The sequence below is a fragment of the Callorhinus ursinus genome, unplaced genomic scaffold (genome assembly GCF_003265705.2).
Source record: "Callorhinus ursinus isolate GAN/ISIS: 27379988/994484 unplaced genomic scaffold, GSC_fseal_2.0 scaffold22, whole genome shotgun sequence".
NCBI lineage: Eukaryota > Metazoa > Chordata > Mammalia > Carnivora > Otariidae > Callorhinus > Callorhinus ursinus.
Window position 1 is genome coordinate 5302466 of NW_027397084.1, and position 12965 is coordinate 5315430.

Genomic DNA, 12965 nt, shown 5'->3' on the forward strand with positions numbered 1-12965 from the left:
CCAGTGCTGAGAGCCTCAGCTTTCCAACAAGAGAGTAAGTGTCTTTACATTACTCCTGCCTTCAGATGTTTACTAGCTATTATAGCTCATTCACGTTTATTAGAACTTGTATCTGCTGACTACTTTTTTACATTTAGACCCCTGCACCAGAAAGATGGACATTCAGGCGTACCTAATCAAATTTACAAAGATTTATGTGAAGGAGAATTTGCTAAATTTCAGTAGTCAGTTGTAGGCTAGTGAACTGGGTGTGTTTTCTACAAATAATTTTTTAAAGAAAAACCTCTAGTTAATAGTACCATTTTTTAAACAGCTTTAATGAGATATAATCCACATGCCATAAAACTCATTTATTTATGTGCATAATTCAGTGACTTTTAATATATTCAAAATTATGAAAGCATCACTCTCCACTGTCTAATTTTAGAACATTTCCTCACCCCCTAAAGAAATCCTATTTTTAATATATGTGCTGCCAAAGTGAGCACCCCGCAAAGAAATCCTATACTCACTAGAAGTCATTTCCCACCCCCACCTCACCCCAGTTCTAGGCAACCGATAATCTACTTTCTATCTGTATGGATTTGCCTATTCTGGACATTTCACATAAATGGAATCATACTATATGTGGTCTCTTGTGCCTGGCTTCTTTCATTTAGCTTCTTTTCTTGTTTCCAGAGTTCATCCATGTTGTAGCAGGGGTCAAACTTTATTCCTTTCTTAGTGTCAAACAATATTATATGTGTGAGCTCCCACACTTTATTCGTGCATTCAGCCACTAATGGACATTTAGGTTGTTTCCACTTTTTGGTTATTATAAATCATGCTGCTTGTAAACATTTGTATACATGTTTTTGTGTAGACATATATTTTCATTTCTTTTAGGCATATACCTAAGTGTGGAGTTACAGGTCATATGAAAACTCTCTGTTTAACTTTTTGAAGGACTACCAAAGCAGTGGCACCATTTTACATTCCCACCACGTGTATGAGGGTTTCGTCTTCTCTGCATCCTCGCCGACACTCATGATGTCTGTCTTTTTGATTACAGTTATCCTAGAGGGTGTGAGCAGTGTGTCAGTGTTGTTTTCATTTGCATTTCCTTCATGACTAATGAGGTTGAGAATCTTTTCATGTGCTTATTATTTTGGGTGTATTTTCATGAGCGTATTATTTTGAAGAAACTTCTGTTTATATTCCTTGACCATTTTTAATTGAGCTATTGTCTTATTGTTGAATTGTAAGAGTTCTGTATATATTCTGGATACAAGTCTCTTATCAGATATATAATTTGCAAATATCTTCTCCCATCCTGTAGTTGCTTTTATACTTTTTCAAAGGTATTGTTTACAGAAAAAAAAATTGGGGGACGGCTGGGTGGCTCAGTCGTTGGGCATCTGCCTTCGGCTCAGGTCGTGACCCTGGGATCGAGCCCCGCATCGGGCTCCCTGCTCCGCGGGAAGCCTGCTTCTCCCTCTCCCACTCCCCCTGCTTGTGTTCCCTCTCTCGCTGTCTTTCTCTCTCTGTCAAAAAATAAATAAAATCTTAAAAGAAAATTTTTTTTTAATTTTGGTGAAATCCAGCTTTTTATTTATTTTTTCTTTTGTGGCTTATGCTTTTGTTGTTATATCTATGGACCACTGCCTAACTCAATGTGATGAAGACTTACTCCCATGTTTTCTTCTAAGAATTTTAGTTTAAGTTCTTATATTTAGGTCTGTAATCCATTTTTTTAAAGAATTTATTTGTTTATTTATTTGAGACAGAGGGAGAGAGAGAGCACAAGAGAGGGAAGGAGCAGAGGGAGAGGGAGAGGCAGACCGCACTGAGAGCGGAGCCCAACGCAGGGCTCGATCCCAGGACCCTGAGATCACGACCTGAGCTGAAACCAAGAGTCGGACACTCAAACAACTGAGCCACCCAGGTGCCCCTAGATCTGTAATCTATCTTAAGTTTTGTATATGACGTGAGGGAAAGGATTGACTTCATTCTTGTGCAATATCTAATTGTGTCAGTACCATTTGGAAAGATTATTTATTCCTCATTGAATTTTCCTGGCACCTTTATTGAAAACCAGTTGACCATAAATGTAAACATTTATTTCTGGACTCTCAATTCTGTCCCATTTCGCTCTATATATCTATCTGTATGCCACATTTTATGCCGGCACAGTGTACTTCATTCATATCACACGTTGATTACTGTAGCTTTGAAGTAAGTTTAGAAATCAGGAAGTTTGTGTCCTCCTACTTCATTCTTTTTGCAAGGTTGTTTTGATTCTTCTGAATCCCTTGCATTTATTTCCATATAAGTTTTTAGGATCAGTTCATCAATTCCTCTGCAAATAAATTAAGCAGCTCATTGGAAACTTCTACTTGAATTACAACTTCTCTGTGTGAAGTTGTGGGATTTCTTTGGTATGAACTCAAGTGTGAAACAAATGGGGGTGATTTAAGCATAAACCTGCTTAAAGGTTTGTGTGAAAGGCAAGCAGAGGGTTCAAGACACTGATTCTAAAACTGGTTTGGCTTTTTGTGATAGCTGCAGGTTAGAAATCCACTAGTACTTCTGTTTACCATTTTATGTTATCATTGATCCAGTGCTCCAGTGTAAGGGTTTTTTACTAAAACAAATAAGCCAAAAAGTTAAAGCATATCCTATGCCATCTTCTGTTACCTAGCATGGACTGGGTGCTCGCTTCGTGCAAAAAGGCATGTTCTTGTCGGACACAGCTAATGATTCCTGAAGCACTGCAGGCTGAGGCCCAGGCCTCTATTTTTTTTTTAAAACCCACCAGTAATTCTCACGTAGTCCGTCAGGAAAGAACAGCAGCAGCATCCTTAGTGCCTCTCCCTTACCTCAGGCCTCCCCCCTCCCTTAGAGCCAGCGAGCCAAGGCTACTCAGTGCGGGCTATGAACTAGTAGTTGTTGTGGGGACTTGCTACAAATGCAGGACCTCAGGCCTCATCTTAGACCAGAATCTGCATTTTACCTACATCCCAGATACTTTATATGGACCAGAGGTTGGTAAACTATGGTCTACAGGCCAAGTGTAGCTCACTCCATTTTTTCGGGCCCATGGTCACCGCCTATGGTGGTAGCGCTTAGTGGGCAAGCCTGTGAGCTTTGGGAAGCCAACTGCTCCCAAGTCTGCTCCTAGTCTGTCTCCTGAGCCCACAGCTGTGCCTGGCCTCTGCCCAGGGCCCTGCTGGTCACCACCCACACTTTGGGAAGTCAGCTGTCAGCAGTTTCTGGGCACTGAGCAATAGAATTAGTTCAGTCAAGTCACCTTGCCTCCCACCAGCTTTCAACTTGAAATGGTTGGGCTCTTGGAAAGGAGAGAGGGCATGCTGGGATCTGGGCATCCGTGGGATAGAAGGAAAGTAACCATCCTACCAGCCAGACCCCTCCCCCTCGGGCTGGTTGCTGTTCCCCCTGAGACTGTCACCAGCTGAGGGCTACTGAGCACAGAGCATGCTCACCCACCTCCACCACCCCTTCCTCCCCCAGGATGGCCCATCCCTGGCTGGAGATTTTCTCTTGTTACATAATAGTTATGTAATATTACATCATAGTCTTGATTTTTGCCTCTTGGCCTACAGAGGCTAAAAAAATTTTGTACCCAGCCCTTTACAGGAAATATTTGTGGCTCCTTGGTCTGTATACCAAAGTTGGAGCCACTTGCCCTTTGCAGAATGTGCCTCCGCCACCCATGCGCTGTGCCTGAGTTGATCTTCCATCACTGCCAGGGCCCAAGATGACTCTTACTCATCCCTCCGGGAACGAGCTTAGGTCACTTTCAGAAAAAAGTGCCTTTTACTTCCTAGTCCTGGGGAATGGTCCTTTCCCTCTAACCCCAGAAAATCACCGCCATCATAACGCTTAGGAGATTGCATGTTAATTGTGTTATGTACTTCTCTCCCATTCTAGGGCTATCCTCGTATTTCAGTGTACATTAGTTGGTCTGATATGAGGCTCAATAATTCACATTTCTAATAAATTCTTAGGTGATGCCGCTGCTGGGCCACAGCGTGTCTGGCTGACTCCAAACTCTTCGTGAGATCTCAACTTCAACGTTGGGATCAAAGAGACATTCCCGCTAGCCCCACCTCAAGTGGCTCTCTCCTCATTCTTTTCTTCTGTCCCAACCCCTTATTTGTTTATGTCACTAATTCTCAAACTTGTTGGTCTCAGGACTCCTTTACACTCTTAAAAATTACTGAGAACCCCAGAGAGCTTTTGTCTATATGGATTATAGCTATCAATATTTACCTTATTAGAAATTAAAACTGAGAAAAAATTTAAATGTTTATTAAATCATATACAAAAATCATAGTAAGCCTAATATGCAATAACATTAGTGATATTTTTATGAAAAATAATTACATTTTCTAAAGCAAAAGAAGTGAGAACAGCTTATTTATTTATTTTTTATGTAGCTGAATCTCTTTACTGTGTGACTTAATAGAAGACAGATGTATTCTTAGCTCTTTTGCATTCAGTTTGTTGTTTTGGTTGAAATATAGAAGGAAGGAGCATCTGGGTGGCTCAGTCTTTTAAGGATCTGCCTTTGGCTCAGGTCATGATCCCAGAGTTCCGGATGGAGCCCCATGTCTGGCTCCCTGCTCGGCGGGGTGCCTGCTTCTCCCTCTCCCTCTGCCTGGGGCTCCCCCTGCTTATTCTCTCTCTCTCTCTGTCAAATAAATGAATAAAATCTTTAAAAGAGAGAAATATAGAAAGGAAATCTGGTCCTTCACATATATAAAATTGAAAAGGGAAGAGTATTTTATAACCTTTTCAGATAACTGTGGATATTTGTCTTTAATACTACACCAAAACTGGACAGGTGGTAGTGCTTTACAAGTAAGTTGGAATCTAAAACAATCTCATTGTACTTTTCATACTGTGTCTCACTAAAATCCATTGTCCTATCCTGAATGAGTCTCTTTACCCATGCATGATTTTGTAACATCATACGCTTGTCATTTGTTCACGGAGTTATGCAGACTTTCCAAATGTTGACACATTTTGTTATACAATATTTTAAAATCATTTTTTATGAAGTCATGTAGTCAAAGGTCAACATATATAAAAAGAACTCTACTACTTTAGTTTCCTTATTGAAACTAGCTTCTTTTTCTTTCTTTCTTTCTTTCTTTCTTTCTTTCTTTCTTTCTTTCTTTCTTTCTTTTTTTTTTTTTTTTGACTTTGTGTGTGCTGGTGAAGAATACCATGACTGCTAATCTAGTTCGGTGTCACTGCCACTGCCTTGCTTTGTGCTAAGGTACCGGCTGCTTTCTACATTGTTGCTTTTGAACCATCAGGACAAATGTCAGCACAAGGCCAATGACATTTTAATATTAAAATGAAAATAATTTTGATCTCATGGATCCCCTGAAAGAATCAGGATTCCTAAGCATCTGTAAACTATAGTTTAAGAATTGTCAATTTATGTCTTAATGCTGTAAAAAACTTGTAAGCATTTTATTTGCATGTTTACATCTTGTCCATCTGAATTGGTGTGCCAATAGTATTAAATTTCTACGGAGTGCCTGCTTTGTGTCTAGTCAGTAAATTTTTCACATGGATTGTCCTTGTATCCTCACAACAAATTTGACAAATTATACCCATGCTATGGATGAGAAAGGTAAGGCACAGAATTGCACAACTAATTCAGAATCACACAGTTTGGAATCGGAGTAGGGAATAGCACTGAAAAGTAGTTTGAGGCCAAATAGAAAACCCCAAACCATGAGTTCATCCTATATTCCTGGGGGCAGAGGGGAGCCATTGATAGTTCTTCAGTAGGGGACTGGCATATACTAATCTCAGTGGCTGAAATCCAAATACACCCTCAGCAGAGCACACACATACGAATTTGTGAGGTAAGAAAGAAAGTAAATGATAAGGAATCCTATGGGATCACTTTATTCCTATGGAATAAAGAATTGTAGAGAATTTCCTAAGCGGTATGTTTTTCCCATAGTTTTTTTTTTTTTTTGGTCATGGAATTGACCAAAATGTCGGACATGACAAAGCTCCACCAAGCTGTGGCTGCAGGAGACTACAATTTAGTGAGAAAGATTTTGAAAAAAGGTCTCTGTGACCCAAACTACAAGGATGTGGACTGGAATGACCGAACCCCACTTCACTGGGCTGCAATCAAAGGTGAGTGGGCAATGCCTGGGTAAAATCCATCCCTTTGAGTCCGCCTTTCATGAGGTTACCAGTCAGTAGTCCGTGTGTGGTAGTGGAAAGAACATTTCTTGAGAGCCAAATGGAACATGTCAACCCTGGCACCACCACTTACTGGTTGTAGCACTTTAAGCAAGTTATTTAATATCTCTAGGCCTTAATTTATTCACCTACATAGTGGGAACAGTGATTATCTTGGCGTCTTGCAGTGAGGATTCGCTAAGATAATGGGTGTACATGCCTAGCACATAGTTTGCTCTCAATTAATGCTAGTGCTCTGCCCTCTTGACCTCCAACAAGAAAGGTAGGACAGGGACCCTGTCATGTTCACTGCTGTGTCCCCCACCCCTCACATGGCTCAGTTACGAAATTGGAGGAGGCTAGTGGCAAAAACTCAGCCGTTGGGCTTGTCAAGGCCTTCAGCAATAGAACACCACTGAAGAACGTTAAGGAAGAGAGTATTATAGTCAACTTGCTTTTTAAAAAAAACTGTTTGGATTTCTGTATGGAGAATGGATTGGCAGGAGGCAAGACTCGTTGCAGAGAATCAGTTGGGAGAATTTTGCAGAAATTTGAGTACAAAGTGATGGTGGCTATACTAAAACGCCTTCTAGTGAAGGTTTGCTGTATGCTAGGCATCATGCTGTATGCATTATGTCTGTGATTTCATTTGTACTTCACAAGAACTCAGTGAGGTAAGTAATAACATTTTTCACTTACAAATGAGGAAACTGGGCCTCAGACATTTGTCTCCTGTCTGCGATTCCACAGTTAGCAAGTGTTACTTACTGGCAGGTATGAGCCCACATCTTTTGGATTGAAAGCCTATGCTTTGAATCTGGCTTAAGTGGGACTTAAAATATTTTTTTAGTGAGGTATAATTGATATACGTCATTATATCACTTTCAGGTATACAACATAATTAAATTTTTGTTGATATTATGAAATGATCACCACAGTAAGTGAAGTTAAAATCTGTCACCACATATAGTTACAAAAGATTTTTTTTTTTTACAAAAAGTTTTCTTGCAGTAACTTTTAAGATCTATTCTCTTAACAACTACCAAATATGCAAAACAGTATTATTAACTACAGTCACCATGCTGTATGTTACATTTCCAGGACTTATTTTTTTTATAACTGATGTTTGTACCCTTCAATTCCCTTTACCCATTTCTCCAACCCCTCAGCCCCTGCCTCTGGCAACCACCAGTTTCTTCACTGTACCTACGACCTTGGTGTCTTTTTGTTTTTTTTAGATTCCACGTATAAGTGAGATCCTATGATATTTCTTTTTCTCTGACTTGCTTCACTTAGCATAATGCCCTTAAGTTCCGTCCAAGTTGTTGCAAAATACTTGCTTTTGAATCACCGCTGAGGCTGCCAAAAGCGGAGTGAGCCTTACCAGTGTCCGCATAGGCATGCATAGGTGACTTGGGAGGGAAAGCAAGATTCCTAGGAAGGGCTTGTGGGAATGAACAGGGGAAGGGAGGGCCCTGGACAGAGTAGAGGGAATACTTGCAGAGCCCAGGACTCTGGTGGGAGCAAGGTTTCTGAGGTAACGGTGGGGCGCTGAGTCCCAGGTAAGAGAGGGAGATGGAGGAGGGGATGATGCTTAGGAAACCGGGAAGGGCCTCAAAGCAAGTGTCATCCCTTCTTTTATACTGTCCAGGCTACGTCTGGCCCTAGTCAGGCAGAGACATTTTAATCTTAACCTCCTCCTGTTTCTTCCTGGTACGTCTAAGGGCACATGGAGGTGATGCAGCTCCTTCTAGAATATGGAGCCAGGCCCTGCCTGGTAACTGATGTGGGCTGGACCCCAGCTCATTTTGCAGCCGAGTCAGGCCACGTGAATGTGCTCAAAGTTCTCCATGCATTGCACGCCGCCATCGACGCCCCCGACTTCTTTGGAGACACGCCAAAGAGGATCGCACAGATCTACGGGCAGACCGCCTGTGTGGCGTTCCTGGAGAAGTAAGTTTCATTTATTTCCAGTTAGAGAAATGGTAGAGAAACAGGAGCCTGGGGTCAAGGTCTTTGCTGACTCAGTGGTCTGAGGTCCATGAAAATGAAACGAGCAAATTCAGCTGACTGTCGTTTGTGTTGTTTTTATTTCTTTTCCCTGAAATGACTAGTTTGGGTGGAAACTATATTGTTTTAGATTATGTAAAATCTACTGTTTTTCTATTATACCAAAGTTATAATTACTATAATGACACATATTTATAATAATTTTAACAGTATGCAATTCTCATAATTATTGTTTTAGATGATACAAAAATTATCTCAGATAAGAGAGGTGGGACACCAAATTTGAAAATGGGTCATGGTACAAGATTCGTGGAGCCCCTTCAGACCCCTGACAGGTATTCCAACTAGCTGTGTGACCTTGGGCAAGTTAAGCCACCTTGCTGATCCTCAGGTTTCTCATATTAAAAAGGAAGCTGGTGAATTAGGCTATCAGTTATAAGGGCCCTTCTACCTTTTAAAACTTCTATTCATCTATGCATCTTCTACTCACACACTCACCAAAGATCATGACTTTTCTAGCACTTGTTAATTTTTTTCTCTCACCCACTGCATTCAAATAGAATTAAGTATCAATTATGTACTTGACAGGTACAGCCTTGGGAGGGATGGAAATAAAATTGGGGAATTTATAATCTGGTTGAGTTAATAAGTGATTCATTCGTATAAGAGGCAGTAAAGAAAGTGAATGAGGGCAGCATTGCTTGAAAACCAAAATGAGATCCATAGAGAATCTATCTGTAGGGCAGTTCACGGTGGGAAGGGGGAATGACTGTATAATGCACTTCTAAGAACTTGCAAATGAAGCTATCTTCCAGAAGTTAAACTAGAGTTGCTTATGATGAGATTAGATATCTGTAGAAGTAACCCAAGAGACTTTCTCTTAACAGTGGTATTCAAAATCAGGGGCGCCTGGGTGGCTGAGTCGGGTAAGCATCTGCCTTCAGCTCGGGTCGTGGTCCCGGGGTCCTGGGATCGAGCCCCGCATTGGGCTCTCTGCTCAGCGGGGAGCCTGCTTCTCTCTCTCCTTCTGCTTGCCGCTCCCCCCCCGCTTGTGCTCTCTCTCCCTCTCTGTCAAATAAATAAATAAAATCTTTAAAAAAATATTCAAAATCATAATCAAATTGACTTGGGGGGTAAAAGCAGAACCTTGAGTCCTGACTCGAAGACTCTTCTCCCCGCTCGTACGTCATCTGCTCCACGCAGTGACCTCTATCCATTGTGGACCTCAGCAACGGCAACACTGTTCTCTGAACTTTTAAAAGCTCTAACATATCACTCTGTGACCATAGCTCCCTTTCTTCATTTTGCCAGTTCCTCACACAGGTATTTGCGTGCATCAAGACCTCTTCTCGTTCAACTTCTTTCTCTCCTGATCGATCATCGGCCTGAAGGTTTCCTGATCTTCCATCGGTCTGCCATCCGGACATCATGATACACCACTTCTTCCGCTCTGTTTGCATGATTCTTAAATTTCAACCTTTTGTCCTCCTATACCATGTGACCCAGAATTCCCACCCCTGTATCAGTCTCCATCTTCACCCCTGTGCTTGGTCTGGGAGAGAAAAGCCCACAAATAAGTTCATGGGCACCACCAGAAGTTCTGGGATTTCTGTCTTCAGCTGAGCTCTTGGGACAGTTTGGCAATCTGTCTCCCTGCCCTGCTCCTTCACTGACAGCTCACATCCCCATCATACCTCAGCCTGTCCCTCAGAAAGTAGGCTTTCTACTGCATAGAGAATATTGAAGCCAAGGGCTTACATGTTTAAACCTCCTCCTACATGTTGTCCCTCCATATAGACCCTAACCCAGACCTTTATATCTCCCACAATGTCATCATTCCCGTGTTCTATGTTGCATCTTTTATTCTCCTGTATTTTTAGCTTTTTTCTATTCCTTCCCCCCTCAGTCCTCTCTGGCCTTTGAACGTGTTCAAATAGATCTTACTGAACAAACACACAAACATTTAGAGGTCCTTTTACTGTCTGCTCTTTCTTTCTTCTTCCTGCATTTCTTCCTTTCTTTTTTTAAAGATTTATTTCTTTATTTGAGAGGGGAGGGGGAGGGGCAGAGGGAGAGGGAAAGAAACTTGAGGAGACTCCACGCCGAGCATGGAGCCCTACACGGGGCTCGAGCTCTTCTTGCATTTCTATGCTACTTAAATGTTAATCTGGGGAATTTAATGTTAATCTATGTGGGTGTCTTCCTCATCCACCTTTGCACTTGTTTTCCATTTTGTACTGAATCAGGGCTCGTCCAGGGAGGTCCTTGTTGCGAAATCAATGGCCTCTTCTCAACTCACGTCTCAACTCCACTTAATGTGATATCTGATTACTCTTCTCCTGTGGCGTGTCTCTTTGGATAACTTTTTCTCTTCTCTGGTGCTATTCTCTCCTATTTCTGCTTACCTATCTGATCATTTCTGCTCACGATTTTCTTGAGCTCCTATTCTTGCATGACTTTTAGAGGCTGAAATTCCTCGGGATCCTGTCCTTGGCTATCGTCTGCTGACTCTCTCTGCAAAAATCTCAGCCCCTCCTCAGTGACTAGTGCATGGATGAGTGTGATACACGATCTCAGCATAACTGAAATGGAGGAGGAGAGGTTCTCCAAAGAGTGGGGGGTGCCATTACCAGGAAAAGTGGGCAAGCAGAGCTGAGCCGACAAAAACAACAAAGGTCAGCCACATCAAGTGCAAGTCATTTCCAGTTATCGTCATCTTCCGTGAGGAACTTCCCTTTTGACAGTTAAGACGGTTCAGAGAGAAGAAATCCTGATTAAGGGGTAATTAATCTGGACCTTGAAAGACAGCTAAGATCTGACTAATGAAGGAGGGAGAAAGATTCTTGATTTGGAGTGAAGGCATCAAGTTGGAGATGTGCACAGGTTGTGTGTATGTGTGAGGACGCTCAGGGGTACTGGGGGGATGAAGATCCCTGAGGGATTTCTTAACAGCCCCTGTTGCAAGCAGGTGGGCTCCTGGGCTAGGATAATGACGAGAAAGGATATAAGAGAATTTTGGAAGAAGCCTAGGCAGTATTTGACAATTTTCTGAGTAAATCTCTCATTCACAAATACTTTGGAGCCCTACCATGCCCATGGCTTTGAACTAGATGCTCAAAGGGCTTTAAGGATGACTCAGAGACAGTGCCGGACCTTAAGTTCCCCGGGAGAGGAGATACTTGCTTACATCAATAACACTAATACAAGCTAGAAGGTAGCAAAGGTCAAAAGAACAGGGCAGAGGAGGGGTACCACGAGGCCTGAGTATGGAGCGGTCACTTCTAGCTTGTTGGGGGGGATGCGGACTGAGGGGCAAACGGGTTTGCTGTCTTCTGATTGAACCTTGCTTTTTGTAATGCTTTGCACTTTACTTCAGACGATACTTCCGTATACTTCCCCTTGTCCACGTGTATATGATGGTTTATTCACCTATTTCTCTATTATCTATTCTATTGTTTTGTATCTGTCATCTGTCTATATGTCACCTAGCTATTTCATAAAGCCATCTATACCTACCATACATATGTGATTATGAGTATTTTTTATGTCTTTTGTATATGTTTCCATACTTTAAAATCTTACACGACGGACAGACATGGTCTTATATTTAGGAAAAAAAATACAACTGGAAAAGAAATGAAGGAAAACTGCCACCTACTAAGATGCTGGTAGCTCTAGAACTTCCCACTCAGGGGCTTGCCATTTTTCTCCATCTCCCAGTCATTTCTTTAGTGTCTGAGGCATCCCTACAGGTGCCCTGGGAGATGCTCGAACTCGACCTTCTTCCTTCTCGCCTGGACTGCTGGCGTGGCCAGGCTGTGTGCAGAGGGCGGGAAGAGGGGGCCGTGCCGCAGCCGGGACAGGCTCTCCCCGCCAGCGGGGGGCTGATGACCGCCGTGTTCCCCTTCTCCAGGGCTGAACCCGAGTGCCGGGACCACCGGCGCACCGCCAGGCAGAAGGGGCTGCCTCTGGACCAGCAGGACGAAGACTGGGATGCCAAGAAAAGGGAGCTGGAGCTGTCTCTCCCTTCCTCAAATCAAAACACCAACAAGAAAAAGAATAAGGCAATCCGGGGCCCCACCAGGCCGGGCCATCCGAAGGAGAGAAGAGCGTGAGAAGGAGAGCATCCTCGGCAGCTCTAGCACGCATGTCTGCTGCGGGGGACGGTCCCCGGACCAGAGTAGGAGTTGGAGAAGGAGAGCATCCTCGGCAGCTCTAGCACGCATGTCTGCTGCGGGGGACGGTCCCCGGACCAGAGTAGGAGTTGTGAGACCTGTGCTGTCCTTACGTGATTTTACTTATGCCCATTACCCAGACGCCTTCTACCGGTAGCTCAGGACCTGCCGTTTGGTCTGAAACCTTGCCGGGTGTTCTCTACCCGAGCTGTTGCCTCCTTGCTGATACGCGTTATCCACAGGAATGGCCAGAAAGGACCGAGCGTTCGCTGCTTGGATGTGGTCACCAGTCATTTGCCCTGTCAGCATCCCCTGGCCCGCTATGGGCCGTTATAGAATTTCAGGGGGCAGTGAAAGTGCTACCCCTAAGGAAACTTGATTGTTTCAATGAAAAGAAAAAAGTAACAAAATCTCAGAAATCTCCTACATACTCAGTATAGTTAATCTGCGACAAAAATGATTTGTTGTCACATAAACCAAGCAAAGAGGTGAACAAATGTAGCTCCCAGGTTCTAGCTATGGTTTTCCTTCGTGGGGTAGAGGCTCACAATCCCAGCCTGGTCA

At 42.9% G+C, this 12965-nt stretch overlaps 1 protein-coding gene across 2 annotated transcripts; it reads left to right on the top strand.

Moving 5' to 3' along the window:
• ANKRD66 (ankyrin repeat domain 66) lies at nt 1-12410 on the top strand. 2 transcript variants are annotated; one of them, XM_025890524.2, is made up of 4 exons: nt 1-34; nt 5987-6168; nt 7941-8169; nt 12140-12410. In XM_025890524.2, exons 2-4 carry the CDS (start codon nt 6006-6008, stop codon nt 12339-12341), a joined length of 594 nt encoding a protein of 197 aa, XP_025746309.1. In that variant the 5' UTR covers nt 1-34; nt 5987-6005; the 3' UTR covers nt 12342-12410. The 2 variants fall into 2 exon arrangements, with proteins under 2 accessions (XP_025746309.1, XP_073761147.1); XM_073905046.1 differs by lacking the exon at nt 1-34 and adding an exon at nt 1726-1924.
• Nucleotides 12411-12965: the final 555 nt, after the last annotated feature.